General features: G+C 40.3%; 1 protein-coding gene across 1 annotated transcript; it reads left to right on the top strand.

Annotated features, from left to right (window-relative positions):
- Positions 1 to 11,880: 11,880 nt before the first annotated feature.
- On the top strand, positions 11,881 to 13,473 carry LOC112666893 (olfactory receptor-like protein OLF4). The gene is made up of 2 exons (XM_025458372.1): positions 11,881 to 12,788; positions 13,428 to 13,473. Exons 1-2 carry the CDS (start codon positions 11,881 to 11,883, stop codon positions 13,471 to 13,473), a joined length of 954 nt encoding a protein of 317 aa, XP_025314157.1.
- Positions 13,474 to 23,344: the final 9,871 nt, after the last annotated feature.

The following is a 23,344-nucleotide window of genomic DNA, read 5'->3' as shown; positions in this document are numbered from 1 at the left end:
GAGAGAGTGACAGAACATGAGAGACTCCTAACTCTGGGAAACGAATGAGGGGTAGTGGAAGGGGAGGTGGATGGAGAGATTGGGTGACTGGGTGATGGGCACTTGACGGGATGAGCACTGGGGGTTATATGTTAGCAAATCAAACTCCAGTAAAAAATATACAAAAAAATAAAATTTAATTTAAAAAAATAAAAACATTTTATTGAGATATAATTGACGTATAATATCCTATACCTTCAGGTGTGCAACATAATGATTCTGTACTTGCATATATTGCAAAATGATCACCACACCTGTTACCATGCATCGTCACCAAGATTTTTTTTTAAGGATTCCATCTATTTATTCATGAGAGACACAGAGAGAGCTAGAGAGAGGTAGAGACACAGGCAGAGAGAGAAGTAGGCTCCATGCAGGGAGCCCGACGTGGGGCTCGAGCTAAACCGCTGGGCCACTGGGGCTGCCCTGTCAACAAGATTTTATCTTGTGATGAGGACTTTTAAATTCTACTCTCCTGGCAACTGTGACACGCTGTTATTCACTGCAATCAGCACTCTGTACATTCCATCTCATGGCATTGCTTTTTTCTTTTTCTCTCTCTTTTTCTTTTTCTTACTGAAAGACTTTAGCAGACACTTTAATATTCCTCATGTGTCAGTCCTTACTATACATTAAAAAGAAAGTGTTTCATCCTTAGTGGTGATATATTAGACTTTATACATGTTTCTCACTTATTCACATCTCCATTATTTCTTAGTGCTCTTTTTGGCCTTTTGCAGTTAGGTCTGTTTCTGAAGGTTGCATCACCTTTGGCCATCACCTGGAAGGGATTTTTCTTTACCATTTAACTAAAGATCACCTTTCCATTCTATAGGTTATTTGGATCCATAGATCTTTACTTAAGGTGAAATTATACCTTAGTTACTGCTTCCCCCCATGTCATAAATGCCCTTCTGACATACCCTTTTATTTCAAAGTCTTGGGCAATTTATTTTTTTTTATTTATTTTTTATTGGTGTTCAATTTACTAACGTACAGAATAACCCCCAGTGCCTGTCACCCATTCACTCCCACCCCCCGCCCTTCTCCCCTTCCACCACCCCTAGTTCGTTTCCCAGAGTTAGCAGTCTTTACGTTCTGTCTCCCTTTCTGATATTTCCCACACATTTCAATTTAATATCAAATCAGAATTAGGGAGCCTTTTTAAAATGTTTTATTTAAATTCGATTTGCCAACATATAGTATAACACCCAGTGCTCATCTCATCATGTGCCCTCCTTAGTGCCCATCACCCAGTTACTCCATCACCTCACCCATCTCCCCTTCTGCAACCCTTTGTTTGTTTCTCAAGTTAGGAATCTCTCATGGTTTGTCTCCCTCTCTAATTTTTCCCCACTCAATTATCATATGATTTCATTCATATGTGGAATATAAGAAATAGTGAAAGAATTAGTGACCCTTTTTGGTGTCATTAAGTTACTGTTCTTGTAGTTCTTTATATAAGTCAGTAGTAGATTTTCATTCCATTTTACTCTTTTCATTCAATACAGTTATTTAGAAACAATAGACTTAACTGAATGTCATTCTCATTGACACTCACTGTTCCTAAGTTCTTAGTTTCTTTTACAACTTCTCTTCCATTTTATGCATGTATACATATTCATGCATTTTCATACAAATGCTTCAATAAGATCCTATGCACATCATAAATGCTCTTTATGTTTTAGTGCAATCTTTTTTTTTCTAACTTGTGTCCACTTTTCCTTTATTCTCAACAATTTCCCATGGACTTGCTTCCAATCAACTAATATCATCCTAGCTCCTGATGTCATGTCTGTGTAACATTTCATGGTGTGGCAGTGCTATTCACATAATCAGTAGCCATTCATATTTTTTCTGAAAGAAATACTATCATGTCACTGCTACAAATATATTTGAAGATTGTTAAGTTAAAACCAGTCTTCTCAACCAGCAGCCATCTTGTTGCTCAAGGAACATTGAAGCAATATCCACACATGTTTCAGTATCACACTGGAGGGGGCAGGTAGTGGTCAAGGATGCTACAGTGCGTAAGGAGACCCTCCGCAGAGAAGGATCTGGTCCAGAATATCAGTCAGTGCAGAGGTTAAGAAAAATAAAAAAATATCTTTTACTATTTTACCCTTATATTCTTACTCTTTTACTCTTATATTTAACAACTTAAGGTTGTTTCCCCATTGTTCCACAATTCTTAGTTCTTCCAGCAAAATTAGAGATTTCCCCCTTCACTGTGAGTTAAGAAGTTCCAGCCCCAATCAACATGGTAGCACTTCCTGGGCTTTCCTAGATGGTGGGCATGAGAGAGAAATCTTTTTTGTAGTTTTCTCAAAATATCACTCGCCTTGAGCAATGATTTGTATATTAGATCCCCATTGGTGTTTATTATTATTATTATTATTATTATTATTACTATTATTTGTCCATACATTGCATCCCTATATCCCACCCTTAACTGCATTTCAAATTACTTTTGCAAAGTTATTATTCAACCAATTTTTTATTTTATTTTATTTTATTTATTTTTTAAAAAATTAACTTTTTATCGGTGTTCAATTTACCAACATAAAGAATAACACGGAGTGCTCATCCTGTCAAGTGTCCCACTCAGTGCCCGTCACCCACTCACCCCCACCCCTCCCCTGCCCTTCCACCACCCCTAGTTCATTTCCCAGAGTTAGGAGTCTTTATGTTCTGTCTCCCTTTCTGATATTTCCCACACATTTCTTCTCCCTTCCCTTATATTCCCTTTCACTATTATTTATATTCCCCAAATGAATGAGAACATACACTGTTTGTCCTTCTCCGACTGACTTACTTCACTCAGCATAATACCCTCCAGAGTTCCATCCACGTTGAAGCAAATGGTGGGTATTTGTCGTTTCTAATGGCTGAGTAATATTCCATTGTATACATAAACCACATCTTCTTTATCCATTCATCTTTCGATGGACACCGAGGCTCCTTCCACAGTTTGGCTACTGTGGACATTGCTGCTAGAAACATCGGGGTGCAGGTGTCCTGGCGTTTCATTGCATCTGAATCTTTGGGGTAAATCCCCAACAGTGCAATTGCTGGGTCATAGGGCAAGTCTATTTTTAACTGAGGAACCTCCACACAGTTTTCCAGAGTGGCTGCACCAGTTCACATTCCCACCAACAGTGTAAGAGGGTTCCCTTTTCTCCGCATCCTCTCCAACATTTGTTGTTTCCTGCCTTGTAAATTTTCCCCCTTCTCAGTGGTGTGAGGTGGTATCTCATTGTGGTTTTGATTTGTATTTCCCTGATGGCAAGTGATGCAGAGCATTTTCTCATGTGCATGTTGGCCATGTCTATGTCTTCCTCTGTGAGATTTCTGTTCATGTCTTTTCCCCATTTCATGATTGGATTGTTTGTTTCTTTGCTGTTGAGTTTAAGAAGTTCTTTATAGATCTTAGAAACTAGTCCTTTATCTGATACGTCATTTGCAAATATCTTGTCCCATTCTGTGGGTTGTCTTTTAGTTTTATTGACTGTATCCTTTGCAGTGCAAAAGCTTCTTATCTTGATGAAGTCCCAATAGTTCATTTTTGCTTTTGTTTCTTTTGCCTTCGTGGATGTATCTTGCAAGAAGTTACTGCGGCCGAGTTCAAAAAGGGTGTTGCCTGTGTTCTTCTCTAGGATTTTGATGGAATCTTGTCTCACATTTAGATCTTTCATCCATTTTGAGTTTATCTTTGTGTATGGTGCAAGAGAGTGGTCTAGTTTCATTCTTCTGCATGTGGATGTCCAATTTTCCCAGCACCATTTATTGAAGAGACTGTTTTTCTTCCAATGGATAGTCTTTCCTCCTTTATCGAATATTAGTTGGCCATAAAGTTCAGGGTCCACTTCTGGGTTCTCTATTCTGTTCCATTGATCTATGTGTCTGTTTGTATACCAGTACCACACTATCTTGATGACCACAGCTTTGTAGTACAACCTGAAATCTGGCATTGTGATGCCCCCAGATATGGTTTTCTTTTTTAAAATTCCCCTGGCTATTTGGGGTCTTTTCTGATTCCACACAAATCTTAAAATAATTTGTTCTAACTCTCTGAAGAAAGTCCATGGTATTTTGATAGGGATTGCATTAAATGTGTAAATTGCCCTGGGTAACATTGACATTTTCACAATATTAATTCTGCCAATCCATGAGCATGGAATATTTTTCCATCTCTTTGTGTCTTCCTCAATTTCTTTCAGAAGTGTTCTATAGTTTTGAGGGTATAGATCCTTTACCTCTTTGGTTAGGTTTATTCTTAGGTATCTTATTCTTTTGGGTGCAATTGTAAATGGGATTGACTCCTTAATTTCTCTTTATTCAGTCTCATTGTTAGTGTATAGAAATGCCATTGATTTCTGGGCATTGATTTTGTATCCTGCCACGCTACCAAACTGGTGTATGAGTTCTAGCAATCTTGGGGTGGAGACTTTTGGGTTTTCTACGTAGAGTATCATGTCATTGGTGAAGAGGGAGAGTTTGACTTCTTCTTTGCCAATTAGAATTCCTTTAATGCCTTTTTGTCGTCTGATTGCCGAGGCTAGGACTTCCAATACTATGTTGAATAGCAGTGGTGAGAGTGGACATCCCTGTCTTGTTCCTGATCTTAGGGGAAAGGCTCCCAGTGCTTCCCCATTAAGAATGATATTTGCTGTGGGCTTTTCGTAGATGGCTTTTAAGATGTCGAGGAAAGTTCCCCCTATCCCTACACTCTGAAGAGTTTTGATCAGGAATGGATGCTGTATTTTGTCAAATGCTTTCTCTGCATCTAATGAGAGGATCATATGGTTCTTAGTTTTTCTCCTGCTGATATGATGAATCACATGATTGTTTTACGAGTATTGAACCAGCCTTGTGTCCCGGGGATAAATCCTACTTAGTCATGGTGAATAATTTTCTTAATGTGCTGTTGGATCCTATTGGCTAGTATCTTGTTGAGAATTTTTGCATCCATGTTCATCAGGGATATTGGTCTGTAATTCTCCTTTTTGGTGGGGTCTTTGTCTGGTTTTGGAATTAAGGTGATGCTGGCCTCATAGAACGAATTTGGAAGTACTCCATCTCTTTCTATCTTTCCAAACAGCTTTAGGAGAATAGGTATGATTTCTTCTTTAAACGTTTGATAGAATTCCCCTGGGAAGCCATCTGGCCCTGGACTCTCTGTGTCTCGGGAGGATTTTGATGACTGCTTCAATTTCCTCCCTGGTTATTGGCCTGTTCGGGTTTTCTATTTCTTCCTGTTCCAGTTTTGGTAGTTTGTGGCTTTCCAGGAATGCGTCCATTTCTTCTAGATTGCCTAATTTATTGGCGTATAGCTGTTCATAATATGTTTTTAAAATCGTTTGTATTTCCTTGGTGTTGGTAGTGATCTCTCCTTTCTCATTCATGATATTATTAATTTGAGTCTCCTCTCTCTTCTTTTTAATAAGGTTGGCTAATGGTTTACCTATCTTATTAATTCTTTCAAAGAACCAACTCCTGGTTCTGTTGATCTGTTCCACAGTTCTTCTGGTCTCGATTTCGTTGAGTTCTGCTCGAATTTTAATTAACTCTCTACTTCAGCTGGGCGTAGGGTCCATCTGCTGTTTTTTCTCTAGCTCCTTTATGTGTAAGGTTAGCTTTTGTATTTGAGTTCTTTCCAGTTTTTGAATGGATGCTTGTATTGCGATGTATTTCCCCCTTAGGACTGCTTTTGCTGCATCCCAAAGATTTTGAACGGCTGTATCTTCATTCTCATTAGTTTCCATGAATCTTTTTAATTCTTCTTTAATTTCCTGGTTGACCCTTTCATCTTTTAGCAGGATGGTCCTTAATCTCCACGTGTTTGAGGTCCTTCCAAACTTCTTGTTGTGATTTAGTTCTAATTTCAAGGCATTATGGTCTGAGAATATGCAGGGGACGATCCCAATCTTTTGGTATCGGTTCAGACCCGATTTGTGACCCAGTATGTGGTCTATTCTGGAGAAAGTTCCATGTGCACTTGAAAAGAATGTGTATTCAGTTGAGTTTGGATGTAAAGTTCTGTAGATATCTGTGAAATCCATCTGGTCCAGTGTATCATTTAAAGCTCTTGTTTCTTTGGAGATGTTGTGCTTAGAAGACCTATCGAGGGTAGAAAGAGCTAGATTGAAGTCACCAAGTATAAGTGTATTATTATCTAAGTATTTCTTCACTTTGGTTATTAATTGGTTTAAATATTTGGCAGCTCCCACATTCGGGGCATACATATTGAGGATTGTTAAGTCCTCTTGTTGGATAGATCCTTTAAGTATCAGATAGTGTCCCTCTTCATCTCTCACTACAGTCTTCGGGGTAAATTTTAGTTTATCTGATATAAGGATGGCTACCCCTGCTTTCTTTTGAGGACCATTTGAATGGTAAATGGTTCTCCAACCTTTTATTTTCAGGTTGTAGGTGTCCTTCTGTCTAAAATGAGTCTCTTGTAGACAGAAAATAGATGGGTCCTGCTTTTTTTATCCAGTCTGAAACCCTGCGCCTTTTGATGGGGTCATTAAGCCCGTTCACGTTCAGAGTTACTATTGACAGATATGAGTTTAGTGTCATCATGATATCTATTCAGTCCTTGTTTTTGTGGATTGTTGCACTGAACTTCTTAAAGGGGAATTTTAAGAGTCCCCCTTAAAATTTCTTGCAGAGCTGGTTTGGAGGTCACATATTCTTTCAGTTGCTGCCTGTCTTGGAAGCTCTTTATCTCTCCTTCCATTTTGAAGGAGAGCCTTGCTGGATGAAGTATTATTGATTGCGTGTTCTTCTCATTTAGGATGCTGAATATATCCTGCCAGCCCTTTCTGGCCTGCTAGGTCTCTGTGGGGAGGTCTGCTGTTACCCTAATACTCCTCTCCATAAAAGTCAGGGATTTCTTGTCTCTTGCTGCTTTAAGGATCTTCTCTTTATCTTTGGAATTTGCAAGCTTCACTATTACATGTAGAGGTGTTGAATGGTTTTTATTGACTTTAGGAGGGGATCTCTCTATTTCCTGGATCTGAATGCCTGTTTCCCTTCCCAGATTAGGAAAGTTTTCAGCTAGGATTTGTTCAAATACATATTCTGGCCCTCTGGCCCTTTCGGCACCCTCGGGAACCCCAATGAAACGTAGGTTTTTCTTCCTCAGGCTGTCATTTATTTCCCTTAATCTGTCTTCATGGTCTTTTAATTGTCTCTTTTTTCCTCAGTTTCCCTCTTTGCCATCAACTTGTCTTCTATGTCACTCACTCATTCTTCCACCTCGTTAACCCTCGTCGTTAGGACTTCTAGTTTGGATTGCATCTCATTCAATTGATTTTTAATTTCTGCCTGATTAGCTCTAAATTCTGCAGTCATGAAGTCTCTTGAGTCCTTTATGCTTTTTTCTAGAGCCACCAGTAGCTGTATAATAGTGCTTCTGAATTGGCTTTCTGACATTGAACTGTAATCAAGATTTTGTAACTCTGTGGGAGAGAGGACTGTTTCTGATTCTTTCTTTTGAGGTGAGGTTTTCCTTCTAGTCATTTTGCTCAGTGCAGAGTGGCTAAAAACAAGTTGTATTGGGAAAAGGAGAAAAAGAGAAAGAGAGAAGGAAAGAAAAGAGAAAAAGTAAAAAGAAAAAAGGAAGAAAAAAGGAAAAAAGAGAAAGAAAAAGAAAGGTGAAAAAAAGGTGGGGGAAGCATCAGAAATCAGAAAAAAAAATAACACGGGGAGTATCTTCTGTTTCTGTATACTTTAAGTCCCTTGGCTTCCCCTGGAACTTGTCTGTCTAGCTGGTCTTCTGGGGGAGGGGCCTGTTGTGCTGATTTTCAGGTGTTAGCACTTGGGGGAGCTGCTCTGCCCCCTGCCTGGTGCGGGGCTCAGTGGGGGTTGTTTACCCCGTGAGGCCGCAGGAGGAACAACCCCAGTGGTGGGGCCAGCTCTGGAGCCCTGGTTTCAGCCCCCGCAGTAACTCCGGAGCTCTCCGTCTACAGAGCATGGATGCTCCGGGGCGGGGCCGTTGATCTGCTCAGCTCGGGGCAGGAGCGTCCTTGCTGTCCTGGGCGCTCCCGGCCTCTGCCTGTCCCGGGGGGAGGCGGGATCCTGGGCTGTGTCTTGGCGCCCTGTGCTCCGGAGCCTGCGCTGTTGGATTCGCGCTCCAGGCCGCGCAGCCCCCTCCGCGGAGCCCTCACACGAGCGCCCCCACCAGCTGCTCCCGGGGCCGCAGCCCCCTCCGCCCCAGCCCCTCCGAGCTGCTCCGGGTTCAGCCGTGCGCGCTGCAGCCCTTAGGGAGCTCGGCGCACTCTCCTGAGCGCGCAGTTACCTGTTAATGTCCCAGGGAACCTGAGGGCATCCCCGCCCTCCTGGGGTTCTGCTCTAACTCCCTGCGGGCGCCTTTCCACCCGGGAAGGTTGCTGCAGCTCCTGCTTCTCCGGGACGGGGCTCTCCTGTCCTGGGGACACTCGCTCTGGCCTCATCTCGGCTCCTTGCGGGGCCCTTCCCCCTTGGAGGCCTTTTGTTTCTTTATTTCTTTTTCCCCATCTTCCTACCTTGATAGAAGCACGAACTCTTCTCACTGTAGTGTTCCAGCTGGTCTCTCTTTAAATCTCAGGCCGAATTTGTAGATTTTCAGGATGATTTGAAGGTTATCTAGGTAATTTGGTGGGGACAGGTGATTTGGGGACCCTACTCTTCCGCCATCTTGCCCCTCCCTATTCAACCAATTTTTGATTGTTTTTTTTTACCATAAAAATTGTTTTAATTTTATGGAGTTATATATGTCTTCCTTTTTCTTCTGATTTTCTCACTTAATCATATGATTTTGCCCACTCGTAGATTTTAAATGCACTTCTTTCTATGTTCATCTGCAAAGGATTGTTTACTTTCATACTGGTATCTTTAATCCCTCTGATTTTTTTTTAAAGGTGGGTAAAATAAGAATGGAATATTACTCAGCCATTAGAAAGGACAAATACCCACCATTTGCTTCAACGTGGAGGGACCTGGAGGGTATTATGCTGAGTGAAATAAGTCAATCGGAGAAGGACAAACATTATATGATTTAATTCGTATGAGGAATATAAAAAATAGTGAAAGGGATTACAGGAGAAAGGAGATAAAATGGGTGGGAAATATCAGAGAGGGTGACAGAACATGAGAGACACCTAACTCTGGGAAATGAGCAAGGGGTGGTGGAAAGGGAGGTGGGTGGTGCGTTGAGGCCACTGGGTGATGGGCACTGAGGGGGGCACTTGATGGGATGAGCACTGGGTCTTATGCTGTATGTTGGCAAATTGAACTCCAATAAAAAGAAATTTAAAAAATAAATAAAGGTGGGTAAAATAAAGAACCAATTCATTTACTTCTGGACAGATAGCCACTTTTGGCAGCTTTTATTCAACAGTCCAATCTTCTCTGATTGAAGTACAACTGTCCTATATGTTAAATGTCCATGTCTACTGGGACCTAATTCCTAACTTATTCAGCAAATCATTACAGAACAATCATTATGTTCCAGAAAGTTCTAGATACATTTTATGATATATTCTCTTCTGTCAAGGTCTTCACTAAATTAACTACTAATTAATATTGATACTATTCAGTTAGTGTGTGGTATTTCATATTTAGTTTGTTTTTCACATTCCTTTTAGTTTTCTTTAATACAGTTGTGTAAAATCACCCTAGGTAATGGGTTTCATCTCCTTTCTCATTCTTCTTATTCTGTAATTCTCATTTTCTTAAATGTGCTTTTATAAAGACACATCTACTCCCATAGTTTGGGAAAAACAAAATGAAAAATGTAGATGAAGTGCCTGCTCACTTGGTACTGCACACAGTGCCAAAGGCAGAGCGCAATAAAATAAATGTGTATGTCACATAATGTCCCCATGGAAAAATCACATGGAGAAGCTGTCTTGAGTAAGAAGATAAACTGTCATGGTGAGTGCAAGATGTAGCAAGCAGGACCTGGAGTGAAGACAGGAACCAGGACCAGAGAGTGTCCATTGGACTTGTCAAAAAGATCTAACCCAAAAAACCATAATAACAAAGAAAATATGTCACATAAAACAAGTGAGGGAGGACTTGCTTCACCCCTCACTGGGCCGAATAACCAGTGCTTGGTCAAATAAATACACACTGGCCACAGGCAAAGCAAGCCTTCTCCTCCATGATATTAAAACAGTCCAGCTGCTGTTCTTTGTATCTTTCCTGTTGTAAAGTGTTGGTTTATAGCTTTTGCTCGTTTTTCTCTCACAGCATTCCATCTATAACATGTTTCACACCATGAAAATATCACTACTTTGGCTTTTAACTCCTTTATTATTTTTGCTGGACATCAGGGGGATCTAAGGAGGTCATGAATGTCATCAGAACCAAAGACATTTTTTCTTCTCTTGGCCAGTCTCTCAGGGGCCACCTGTACTGTTGGATCTGTCTTCCCTCTCATGTCGATGTCATTCCTCTCTTCTCTCTGTATTTATTGAGCAGATTGCCCATGTTTCTTTAAATTGGTATTAGGCAGAAAATGAGTATACTGATAGGCATCCCCAAGATTATTTGCCCATAGGAATTTCTGGGTACCATTTCTTCACTCTTCAGGTGAAGATAGAGACTAACCAGGTTGATGTGTATCCACTACTGCTCTACATAGTGTGGGTGGGGATGAAAAAATCATGGCAGTCAGTAGAATAGGAGGCCATAGCAGGACAGTGCATGCGTGTGTGTGTGCGCACGCGCTGATGGCAATCCTCAGAGCAGGGTTACCAGGGCTCACATCTAGACTGACTCTTATTAACAGAAGCCAGAACTCGATCAATAGTAGTTACTAACAGGGGTGTCCATTTCAATTCACAGGACATCTCTATAGCAAAATTAAGAAAGTCTTGCAAAACTAATAAGATGAGGGATTCCATGTGTCTTGAATTTTCAGCCATAGTGGATGGCTGCTTCATTCCTCAACACACACTGCCACCATCTCTCATCACACTCCTTCTTGCTTCTTCCCCTTGACACCCTGGCTCCTTTCGAGCCTTGGTTTTCTGAATCAATCAGCTTCCTCAGGGCATTGGCCCTGGCTATTGCCCCTGCTGGGCACACACTTTCTGAGATTAACTCCACCTACTTTCCTACTTCCCTCAAGGTCTTGTTCACCTGTCACCTTCTTTGCAGGTCTTGCGTGAACATCCAGGAAAATAATAATAATAATAACACCCCATCAACTCTCTCTTTTATACCTGATTTCCGTGTATTCACAGCTCCTCTCACCATCTGACATGTTATTTGTCTTTTTGTATTTGCTTATATTCTCTCTTAAACATAGGATTATAAGGGGACGCCTGTGTGGTTCAGGGGTTGAGCATCTGCCTTCAGCTCAGCTCAGGGTGTGAACCCAGAGTTCAGTTCTGGGATCGAGTTCCACATCAGGCTCCCTGCGAGAAGCCTGCTTCTCCCTCTACTTACGTCTCTGCCTTCTCTCTGTGTCTTTCATGAATAAATAAATAAAATCTTTTTTAAAAACCATAGGATTATAAGGACATTGTTTATCAGCACCCTGTATACATTGTCTATACATGGTCAATACTCAATACATTCTCCTTAAAGGAATGAAAAATATTCTCAATAAAACAGGAATATATATATATATATATATTTAAGTAAAGGATTGAGGTGGAAACAGAATTCCTGATGAGAAATGGTGCTAGGGATGCTCTAATGGGGACAAGACCACAAACATATATTGAAATTAATTTCTTGACTCTAAAATATGGTCAAGTGGTAAAACTTATGTTAGGTTACTAACGCTTGCTTGTGTGAAATCAGTCATTTATTTTTCTATATCCTGGTAGTTACCTCCAACCCATGGAGCCAGGAAACCTTACAGGAGTTTCAGAGTTTCTTCTTCTGGGGTTTTCAGAAGGACCAGAACTGCAGCCCTTCATATTTGGGCTTTTCCTCTCCATGTACCTGATCACTGTGTTTGGAAACCTGCTCCTCATCCTGGCTGTCAGCTCTGACTCCCACCTCCATACACCCATGTACTTTTTCCTCGCCAACCTGTCCTTTGTAGACATCTGTTTCACCTCCACCACTGTCCCCAAGATGCTGATAAACATCCAGACTCAGAGCAAAGTGATCACTTATGAAGGATGCCTCAGCCAGATGTATTTTTTCATACTCTTTGCAGGATTAGACATCTTTCTCCTGACTGTGATGGCTTATGACCGCTTTGTAGCCATCTGCCACCCCCTGCACTACTTGGTCATCATGAACCCTCGGGTATGTGGACTGCTGGTTCTGGTGCCCTGGATCATGAGCATCTTGAATTCCTTGTTAGAAAGCATAATGGTGTTGCGCTTGTCCTTCTGTACAGTCTTGGAAATCCCCCACTTTTTCTGTGAACTCAATCAGATGATACAACTTGCATGTTCTGACACCTTTCTCAGTAACATGGTGATGTATTTTGCAGCTGTGCTTCTGGGTGGTGTTCCTTTTGCTGGAATCCTTTACTCTTATTCCAAGATAGTTTCCTCTATACGTGGGATCTCATCAGCTCAGGGAAAGTATAAAGCATTTTCCACCTGTGCATCTCACCTCTCAGTTGTCTCCTTATTTTATTGTACAGTCCTGGGAGTGTACCTTAGCTCTGCTGCTCCCCAGAGCTCCAACTCAAGTGCGGTGGCCTCAGTGATGTACACGGTGGTCACACCCATGCTGAACCCCTTCATCTACAGCCTGAGGAACAGAGACATTAAGAGGACTCTTATGAGATTTTCTAGAATGTCAGCTCTAAAATGGCCAACTGTTCTGGGCTGAAGAAGTGCCCATGATCGCAGAGCCCAATAACTTACAGTCAGAAGTTGTGATTTTCTTATGCAGCTTGTGAAAGTAGAACTTGCCTCCTTTATTTATTTCCTGGAATTTCTATTTTATGATTTTTGACCTCTCTGCATAATGTATGTGTACTATATATATATATAGTATAATGTATATATATATAGTATATATATAGATATATATATAGTATACACAGTATATATATAGATATATATATAGGATACACTTTATAAAGCTTTGTGATATCTCTGATATCCCAGAGATTTTCCATTTGTCATTCCCTACTTTCTCAATGTTATTTCTAACTTTGGATGTGAAATATTTGGAAATCCTCAGTTATTTCAAAGGACCACATGGATCTGTTAAGAATAATTTCTTCTCAAATAAAATGTATCATAATGAGTATTCTTTTGTTTAACTGAGTACTACTCCTCTGGAAAATCTACTCCTAGCCACCACAGCTTTTATATAAGTTTATGACAGAGAAAAATCTGAGACCACTGTGCTTCACTTCTATGAACATGATTCCTTTGTTTACCACTACATTAACTGCTCTTCCTAAGAATGCAGACTTTGATGAAAAGTATTTCTTTCTCAGGCACTTCATCTACTTATTGAAATATGGAATATCAGGGTACATTTGTAAGATGTATTCATTAAGAGGAAAGACTGGTGGCATATTGCTGGTTTTATTAAATTGTTTTCTGGTTTCTGGTTGAAATTTTTCAGTGCTACATACAAATATGATTCCTTCCATTTCTCATAAATGAGATATCTTCCACTATTTGAAATTGTGTTATAACCTCTAAAAGGATAGTAAATGAACAGTATCATCCATTATATATGATCCTCATTACCACAGAATGACTCACCAGTAAGCTTGGATTCCTGTCTAGAATTCGACTCAGGGACAAAAGTTGTGCACCAATGCCTGTCCTTCCAATCTTTCCATGTTACCTCAAAGGGGTCTAAGTGGTGTCATTTTTAATACAGTTATGTCAGATACACTTGAAGAACAGAATAATTATGAAAGATACCTTCAAGTATCAGAATAAACACCTAGAATAAAAATACCCAGATTATTACAAATGCCCTAAGTTCTTCCTGATTTATTATATCACTTGTCGCTGCATGCAAAACATCCTAAAATAAAATGGCTTAACATAATGTATTTATTATCAGGAATATTGTAGGGTAGGCAGTCCTTCAGATCTCTGCAGGGTTCCATGAGTCCTTCGGCAGGTACAAATCTCTACACTGTGTTTCTAAGGCTCATCTATGAGGTGTGTGGCTGCAGTGCTCTTCTGTCTTGAACAACTTTATATTGTTTCTCTCCTTTTATATATGTAAGGTAATCTTCTAGGTAATAAAAAAAAGTGATTTTATCCGACAAATACCCACCATTTGCTTTGACGTGGATGGAACTGGAGGGTATTATGCTGAGTGTAATAAGTCAATCAGAGAAGGTCAAACGTTATATAATCTCATTCATTTGAGGAATATAAAAAATAGTGAAAGGTAATAAAGGGGAAAGGAAAAAATGAGTGGGAAATATCAGAAAGGGAGAAAGAACATGAAAGACTCCTAACTCTGGGAAACGAACTAGGGGTGGTAGAAAGGGAGGTGGGCGGGGGGTGGGGGTGACTGGGTGATGGGCACTGAGGGGAGCACTTGATGGGATGAGCACTGGGTGTTATTCTGTATGTTGGCAAATTGAACACCAAAAAAAATAAATTTATTATTAAAAACAAAAAAAAGAAGAAAAAAATTTTAAAAATATATAAAGAAAGAATCAGAAACAGTCCTGTCTCCCACAGAGTTACAAAATTTGGATTATAATTCAATGTCAGAAAGCCAATTCAGAAGCACTATTATAAAGCTACTGGTGGCTCTAGAAAAAAGTATAAAGGACTCAAGAGATTTCGTGACTGCAGAATTTAGATCCAATCAGGCCAAAATTAAAAATCCATTAAATGAGAAGCAATCCAAATTGCAGGTCCTAATGATGAGGGTTAACAAGGTAGAAGAACAAGTGAGTGACATAGAAGACAAGTTGATGGCAAAGAATGAAGCTGAGGAAAAAAGAGAAAAACAATTAAAAGATCACGAGGATAGGTTAAGGGAAATAAATGACAGCCTCTGAAGGAAAAATCTAAGTTTAATTGGGGTTCCAGAGGACGCAGAAAGGGACAGAGTGTTGTGCCCAAGATCGCGAATCGGAGAAACCACCAAGGAGCCGACACCGATGCAAACACACGAGGGTCTATTTACAAGCTCGAGCCTGGGTCCAAGTATACCCGACACAGCAGAGCAGGGACTTGGACCCCGAGACTAAGAGGCTTAGCAACTTTATAGGAGCCAGTGGCCAATGGGATATGCAGAAAGAAAGTTGCACAGTCATGCTGGTCCACTCGCAGGTGGCCGATTGAATTACATTTTACCTTAAAGTATCCATTTGAACTGGCCTATCACTGAGCCGGATTTCCGGTTAGGGTGTGCCCTGGTCTTTGACTAGGGTGGGGCAGTACCCTAGCACAAAATAGAGTCAGTCCTGCTCTGCTTGTCCAGGGGTAGGAGATTTTGTTAAATTTCCTGGATCCCACAAGAGGACCAGAACGTGTATTTGAACACATCATAGCTGAGAACGTCCCTAACTTGGGAAGGGAAATAGGCATCCATATCCAGGAGACAGAGAGACCCTCCCCCTAAAATCAATTAAAAAAAAAAAAACACTCAACACTGCGACATTTAATAGTGAAACTTGCAAATTCCAAAGATAAAGAGAAGATCCTTAAAGCAGCAAGAGACAAGAAATCTCTAACTTTTATGGGGAGAAGTATTAGGTTAACAGCAGACCTCTCCACAGAGACCTGGCAGGCCAGAAAGAGCTGGCAGCATATATTCAGGGCATAAAGGGAGAAGAACCTACAGCCAAGAATACTTTATCCAGCAAGGCTCTCATTCAGAATAGAAGGAGAGATAAAGATCTTCCAAGCTAGGCAGAACCTGAAAGGATATGTGACCACCAAACCAGCTCTGCAAGAAATATTAAGGGGGACTCTGTAAAAGAAAGAGGAAGTCCAAGGAAACAGTCCACAAAAACAGGGACTGAATAGGTATCATGATGACACTAAATTCATACCTTACAATAGTAACTCCGAACATGAATGGGGTTAATGACCCCATCAAAAGGCGCAGCATTTCAGACTGGATAAAAAAGCAAGACTCGGGGATCCCTGGGTGGCGCAGCGGTTTGGCGCCTGCCTTTGGCCCAGGGCGCGATCCTGGAGACCTGGGATCGAATCCCACATTGGGCTCCCGGTGCATGAAGCCTGCTTCTCTCTGCCTATGTCTCTGCCTCTCTCTCTCTCTCTCTCTGTGACTATCATAAATAAATTTTTTAAAAAAAGCAAGACTCATCTACTTGCTGTCTACAAGAGACTCATTTTAGACCTAAGTACAGCAACAGACTGAAAATAAAAGGTTGGAGAACCATTTATGATTCAAATGGTCCTCCAAAGAAAGCAGGGGTAGCCATTCTCATATCAGATAAAGTTTATCCGAAAGACTGTAGTAAGAGATGAAGAGGGACATTATATCATACTTAAAGGATCTATCCAACAAGAGGACCTAATAATCATCAATATTTATGCCCCAAATGTGGGAGCTGCCAAGTATATCAATCAATCAATTAATTAATTAATAATTAATTAAGACATACTTAGATAATAGTACACTTATACTTGAAGACTTGAATATGGTGCTACCTACAATAGATAGATATTCTAAACACAAAATCTCCAAAGAAACAAGAGGTTAAAATGATACACTGGTCCAGATGGATTTCACAGATATTTACAGAACTTTACATCCAAATGGAACTGAATACACATTCTTCTCAAGTGCACATGAAATTTCTCCAGAGTAGACCACATACTGGGTCACAAATCAGGTCTTAACTGATACCAAAAGATTGGGATAGTATCCTGCATATTTTCAGATCATAATGCTCTGAAATTAGAACTAAACCACAAGAAATTTGAAAGGATTTCAAACACGTGGAGACTAAGGACCATCCTGCTAAAAGATGAAAGGGTCAACCAGGAAATTAGGGAAGAATTAAAAAGATTCATGGAAACTAATGAGAATGAAGATACAACCATTCAAATTCTTTGGGATACAGCAAAAGCAGTCCTGAGGGGGAAATACATTGCAATACAAGCAGCCATCCAAAAACTGGAAAGAACTCAAATACAAAAGCTAACCTTGCACCTACAGGAGCTGGAGAAAGAACAGCAAATGAAACCTTTACCCAGAAGAAGACTGTTAATAAAGATTTGAGCAGAACTCAATGAATAGAGACCAGAAGAACTGTGGAACAGATCAAAAAACCAGAAGTTGGTTCTTTGAAAGAATTAATAAGATAGATAAACCATTAGCCAGCCTTATTAAAAAGAAGAGAGAAAAGACTCAAATTCATAAAATCATGAATGAGAAAGGAGAGATCACCACCAACACCAAGGAAATACAAACGATTTTTAAAATGTATTATGAGCAGCTATAATGCCAATAAATTAGGCAATCTAGAAGAAATGGACGCATTTCTGGAAAGCCACAAACTGCCAAAACTGGAACAGGAAGAAATAGAAAACCTGAACGGGCCGATTACCAGGGAGGAAATTGAAGCAGTCATCAAAAACCTCCAAAGACACAAAAGTCCAGGGCCAGATGGCTTCCCAGGGGAATTCTATCGAACTTTAAAAGAAGAAACCATACCTATTCTCCTAAAGCTGTTTGGAAAGATGGAAAGAGATGGAGTACTTCCTAATTCGTTCTATGAGGCCAGCATCACCTTAATTCCAAAGCCAGACCCCACCAAAAAGGAGAAGTATAGACCAATATTGCTGATGAACACAGGTGCAAAAATTCTCAACAATATACTAGGCAATAGGATCCAACAGTACATTAAGAAAATTATTCACCATAACCAAGTGGGATTTATCCCCAGGACACAAGGCTGGTTCAACACTCATAAAGCAATCAATGTGATAATATCATCAAGAGAAAAAACAAGAACCATATGATCCTCTCAATAGATGCTGAGACAAAATACAGCATCCTTTCCTAATCAAAACTCTTGAGAGTGTAGGATTAGAGGGAACATTCCTCAGCATCTAAAAGCCATCTACAGAAATCCCACAGCAAAAATCATTCTCAATGGGGAAACACTGAGAGCCTTTCCCCTAAGATCAGGAACAAGACAGGATGTCCACTCTCACCACTGCTATTCAACATACTACTAGAAGTCCTAGCCTCAGCAATTAGGCAACAAAAAGAAATAAAAGGCATTCAAATTGGAAACGAAAAAGTCAAACTCTCCTTCTTCGCAGAAGACATTATACTCTACATAGAAACCCCAAAAGACTCCACCCCAAGATTCCTAGAACTCATACAGCAATTCAGCTGTGTGACAGGATACAAAATCAATGCCCAGAAATCAGTGGCATTTCTGTACACTAACAATGAGACTGAAGAAAGATAAAGTAAGCAGTCAATCCCATTTACAATTGCACCCAAAAGCATAAGATACCTTGGAATAAACATAACCAAAGAGGTAAAGGAACTACATCCTAAAAACTACAGAGCATTTGCAAAAGAAATTTAGGAAAACACAAAGAGATGGAAAAACATTCCATGCTCATGGATTGGAAGAATTAATATTGTGAAAATGTCAATGCTACCCAGGGCAATTTACACATTTAATGAAATCCCTATCAAAATACCATGGACTTTCTTCAGAGAGTTGGAACAAATTATCTTAAGATTTTTGTGGAATCAGAAAAGACCCTGAATAGCCAGGGAATATTAAAAAAGAAAACCAGAGCTCGGGGCATCACAATGCCAGATTTCAGGTTGTACTACAAAGATGTGGTCATCAAGACAGTGTGGCACTGGCACAAAAACAGACACATAGATCAGTGGAACAGAATAGAGAACCCAGAAGTGGACCCTCAACCCTATGGCCAACTATTCGACAAAGCAGGAAAGACTATCCACTGGAAAAAAGACAGCCTCTTCAATAAATGGTGCTGGGAAAATTGACCATCCACATGCAGAATAATGAAACTAGACCACTCTCTTTCACCATACACAAAGATAAACTCAAAATGGATGAAAGATCTAAATGTGAAACAAGATTCCAGCAAAATCCTAGAGAAGAACACAGGCAACACCCTTTTTGAACTCGCCAACAGTAACTTCTTCCAAGATATGTTCATGAAGGCAAGAGAAACAAAAGCAAAAATGAACTATTGGGACTTCATCAAGATAAGAAGCTTATGCACAGCCAAAGAAACAGTCAACAAAACTCAAAGACAACCTACAGAATGGGAGAAGATATTTGCAAATGACGTATCCGATGAAGGGCTAGTTTCCAAGATCTATAATGAACTAATTAAACTCAACAGCAAAGAAACAAATAATCCAATCATGAAATGGGCAAAAGACATGAACAGAAATCTGATAGAGGAAGACATAGACTCGGCCAACAAGCACCTGAGAAAATGCTCCGCATCAGGTGCCATCAGGTTAATACCCGTCAAAACCACAATGAGATACCCCCTCACACTAGTGAGAATGGGGAATATTAACAAGACAGGAAACAACAAATGTTGGTGAGGATGTGGAAAAAGGGGAACCCTCCTGCACTGTTGGTGGGAATGTGACTGGTGCAGCCACTCTGGAAAACTGTGGAGGTTCCTCAAAGAGTTAAAAACAGATCTGCCCATGATCCCTGGGTGGCTCAGCGGTTTAGCACCTGCCTTTGGCCCAGGGCGTGATGCTGGAGTCCCATGATCGAGTCCCACATCAGGCTACCCGCATGGAGCCTGCTTCTCCCTCTGTCTGTGTCTCTGCCTCTCTCTCTCTCTCTCTCTCTCTCTCTTTCTATCACGAATAGAAATAAATAAAATCACGAATAAATAAATAAAATCTTTAAAAAAAATAGATCTGCCCTACAACCCAGCAATTGTCCTGCTGAGGATTTACCCCAAAGATACAGATGCAGTGAAACGCCAGGACACCTGTACCCTGATGTTTCTAGCAGCAATGTCCACAATAGCCAAACTGTGGAAGGAGCCTCAGTGTCCATTGAAAGATGAATGGATAAAGAAGATCTGGTTTATATATACAATGGAATATTACTCAGCCATTAGAAATGACAAAGACCCACCATTTGCTTCGATGTGGAGAGACCTGGAGGGTATTATGCTGAGTGAAATAAGTCAATTGGAGAAGGACAAACATTATATGGTCTCATTCATTTGGGGACTATAAAAAATAGTGAAAGGGAATAAAGGGGAAAGGAGAAAAAATGAGTGGGAAATATCAGAAAGGGAGACAGGACATGGAAGACTCCTAACTCTGGGAAATGAACTAGGGGTGGTAGGAAGGGTGGTGGGTGGGGGGTGGGGTGACTGGGTGATGCACACTGAGAGGGGCACTTGACAGGATGAGCACTGGGTGGTATTCATATGTTGGCAAATTGAACACCAATAAAAAATAAATTTATTTTTTAAAAAGGGGATCCCTGGGTGGCGCAGCGGTTTGGCGCCTGCCTTTGGCCCAGGGCGCGATCCTGGAGACCCGGGATCGAATCCCACGTCGGGCTCCCGGTGCATGGAGCCTGCTTCTCCCTCTGCCTGTGTCTCTGCCTCTCTCTCTCTCTCTCTCTCTCTCTGACTATCATAAATAAATAAATAAATTTTTTAAAGAAACGACAAATACCCACCATTTGCTTCGACGTGGATGGAACTGGTGGGGTTATGCTGAGTAAAATAAGTCAATGCGATAAGGACAAACATTATATGGTCTCATTCATTTGAGGTATATAAAAATTAGTGAAAGGGAATAAAGGGGAAAGGAGAAAAAATGAATTGGAAATATCAAAAAGGGAGACAGAACATGAAAGTCTCCTAACTCTAGGAAACTAACCAGGGGTGGTGGAAGGGGAGGTGGGCGGGGGGGGGGGTGGGGGTGACTGGGTGACGGGCACTGAGGGGGGCACTTGACGGGATGAGCACTGGGTGTTATTGTGTAAGTTGGCAAATTGAACACCAATAAAAAATAGATTTATAATAAAAAAACAAAAACAAATTAAAGGGCTGAGCTACAAGATGATAAAAAGAAAGAGAGACAAGACAGGAACTGATCCAGATTTAAAGGGATTAAAGACATTAAACAAAAAAAGGGGGAATTGAGGGAAAGGAAAATATCATTGAGGGTGCAAAACATGAGAGAGTCCTAACTCTGGTAAATGAACAAGGAGTGGTGGAAGGGGGGGTGGGCGGGGTTTGGGGTGATTGGGTGCTGAGCACTGAGGGGGGCACTTGGAAGGATGAGCCCTGGGTGTTATGCTATGTGTTGGCCAATTGAACTTCAATTAAAAAAATTAAAAGAAAAAAAAAGAAATGCCACTGATTTCTGGGCATTGATTTTGTATCCTGCCACATTGTCCAATTGCTGTATGAGTTCTAGCAATCTTGGGGTGCAGTCTTTTGGGTTTTCTATGTACAGTATCATGTCATCTGCGAAGAGTGAGAGTTTGACTTCTTCTTTGCCAATTTGAATTTCTTTCATTTCTTTTTGTTGTCTGTTTTCTGAAGGTAGGACTTCTAGTACTATGTTGAATAACAGTGTTGAGAGTGGACATCCCTGTCATGTTCCTGATCTTAGGGGAAAGGCTCTCAGTTTTTTCTCATTGAGAATGATGTTTGCTGTGGCCTTTCATAAATGACTTTTAAGAAATTGAGGAATGTTCCCTCTATCCCTACACTCTCAAGAGTTTTGTTTAGGAATGGATGGTGTATTTTGTCAAATGCTTTCCCTGCATCTATTGAGAGGCTCATATGGTTCTTGTCTTTTCTCTCGTTGATGTGATCTATCACGTTGAATGTTTTACAAGTGTTGAAGCACCCTTGCCTCCCAGGGATAATTCCCACTTGGTCATGATGAATAATTCTCTTAATATACTGTTGGATCCTATTGGCTAGTACCTTAGTGAGAATTTTTCCATCCATGTTCATCGGGGATATTGGTCTATAATTCTCTTTTTTTGTGGGATCTTTGGTTTTGGAATTAAAATGATGCTGGCCTCATAAAACGAGTTTGTAAGTATTTCCTCTCTGTCCTTTGAAAGAGATTTAGTAGAATAGGTATTATTTCATCTACAGAATGGGAGAGGATATTTGTAAATGACAAATCAGGTAAATTATTAGTATCCAAAGTATATAAGGAACATATCAACCTGAACACTGAACAAAAAATTAATCCAGTTAATATGTGGGCAGCAAAGATGAATAGACACGTTTCCAAAGACGTCCTGATGGCTGACAGACACATGAAAAGATGCTCAACATCACCATCATCATGGAAATAAAAATCAACTCTACCATTAGATATTAACCTCACACCAGTCAGAATGACTGAAATTAATCACACAGGAAACAAGAGATATTGGTGAGGATGCGGAGAAAGGGAACCCTCTTACACTGTTGATGGGAATGCAAACTGGTGCAGCCACTGTGGAAAATAGTATGAAGGTGCCTCAAAAAGTTGAAAATAAAACTACCATATAATCCATAATTTGCACTCCTAGGTATTTACCCAAGAATTTTTTAAATTCTATTAATTCTATTTTTAATACCAATTCAAAAAATAAGATTTAGCAGCATTTTCTATAATAGTTAAACTTTGGAAACAGGCCAAGTGTCCATCAGCTAATGAATGGATAAAGAAGTAGTAGCATATAAATACAGTGGAATATTACTTTTAAAAAGGAATGAAATCTTGTCACTTGCAGTGATATGGATGGACCTAGAGTATATTATTGTAAGCAAAATAAGTCAGAGAAAGATGAATACTGTATGATTTCACTTATATCTGGAATTTACAAACAAGACCAATGATCATGGGGGAAAAAAGAGACATAGAAGCAAATCAAGACATAGATCCTTAACTCCAATGAACACAGTGCTGATTGACAAAGGAAAGTGGGTGAGGGGATGAGTGAGGTAGGTAATGGGATTAAGGAGGGCATTTGCCAAAATGAGTAACAGGTGTAATGTGGAAATGTTGAATCACAAAATTGTACAACAGGGATCCCTGGGTGGCGCAGCGGTTTAGCACCTGCCTTTGGCCCAGGGCGCGATCTTGGAGACCCGGGATCGAATCCCACATCGGGCTCCCGGTGCATGGAGCCTGCTTCTCCCTCTGCCTATGTCTCTGCCTCTCTCTCTCTGTATGTGTGACTATCATAAATAAATAAAAATTAAAAAATTTGTACAACTGAAAGTCACATTACACTGTATGTTAGCTAATATGAATTTAAATTGAAGTTTAAAAATAAAGAGTTACAAATAAATAAATGAAAGCCATTTCCTTGAAAATTATTATGTTATTTTTCTACCTTCCTAGTAGTCATCTCCACCAC

Source organism: Canis lupus, chromosome 20 (assembly GCF_003254725.2).
Source record: "Canis lupus dingo isolate Sandy chromosome 20, ASM325472v2, whole genome shotgun sequence".
Lineage (NCBI taxonomy): Eukaryota > Metazoa > Chordata > Mammalia > Carnivora > Canidae > Canis > Canis lupus.
This window is presented reverse-complemented; position numbering and strand designations above follow the sequence as displayed.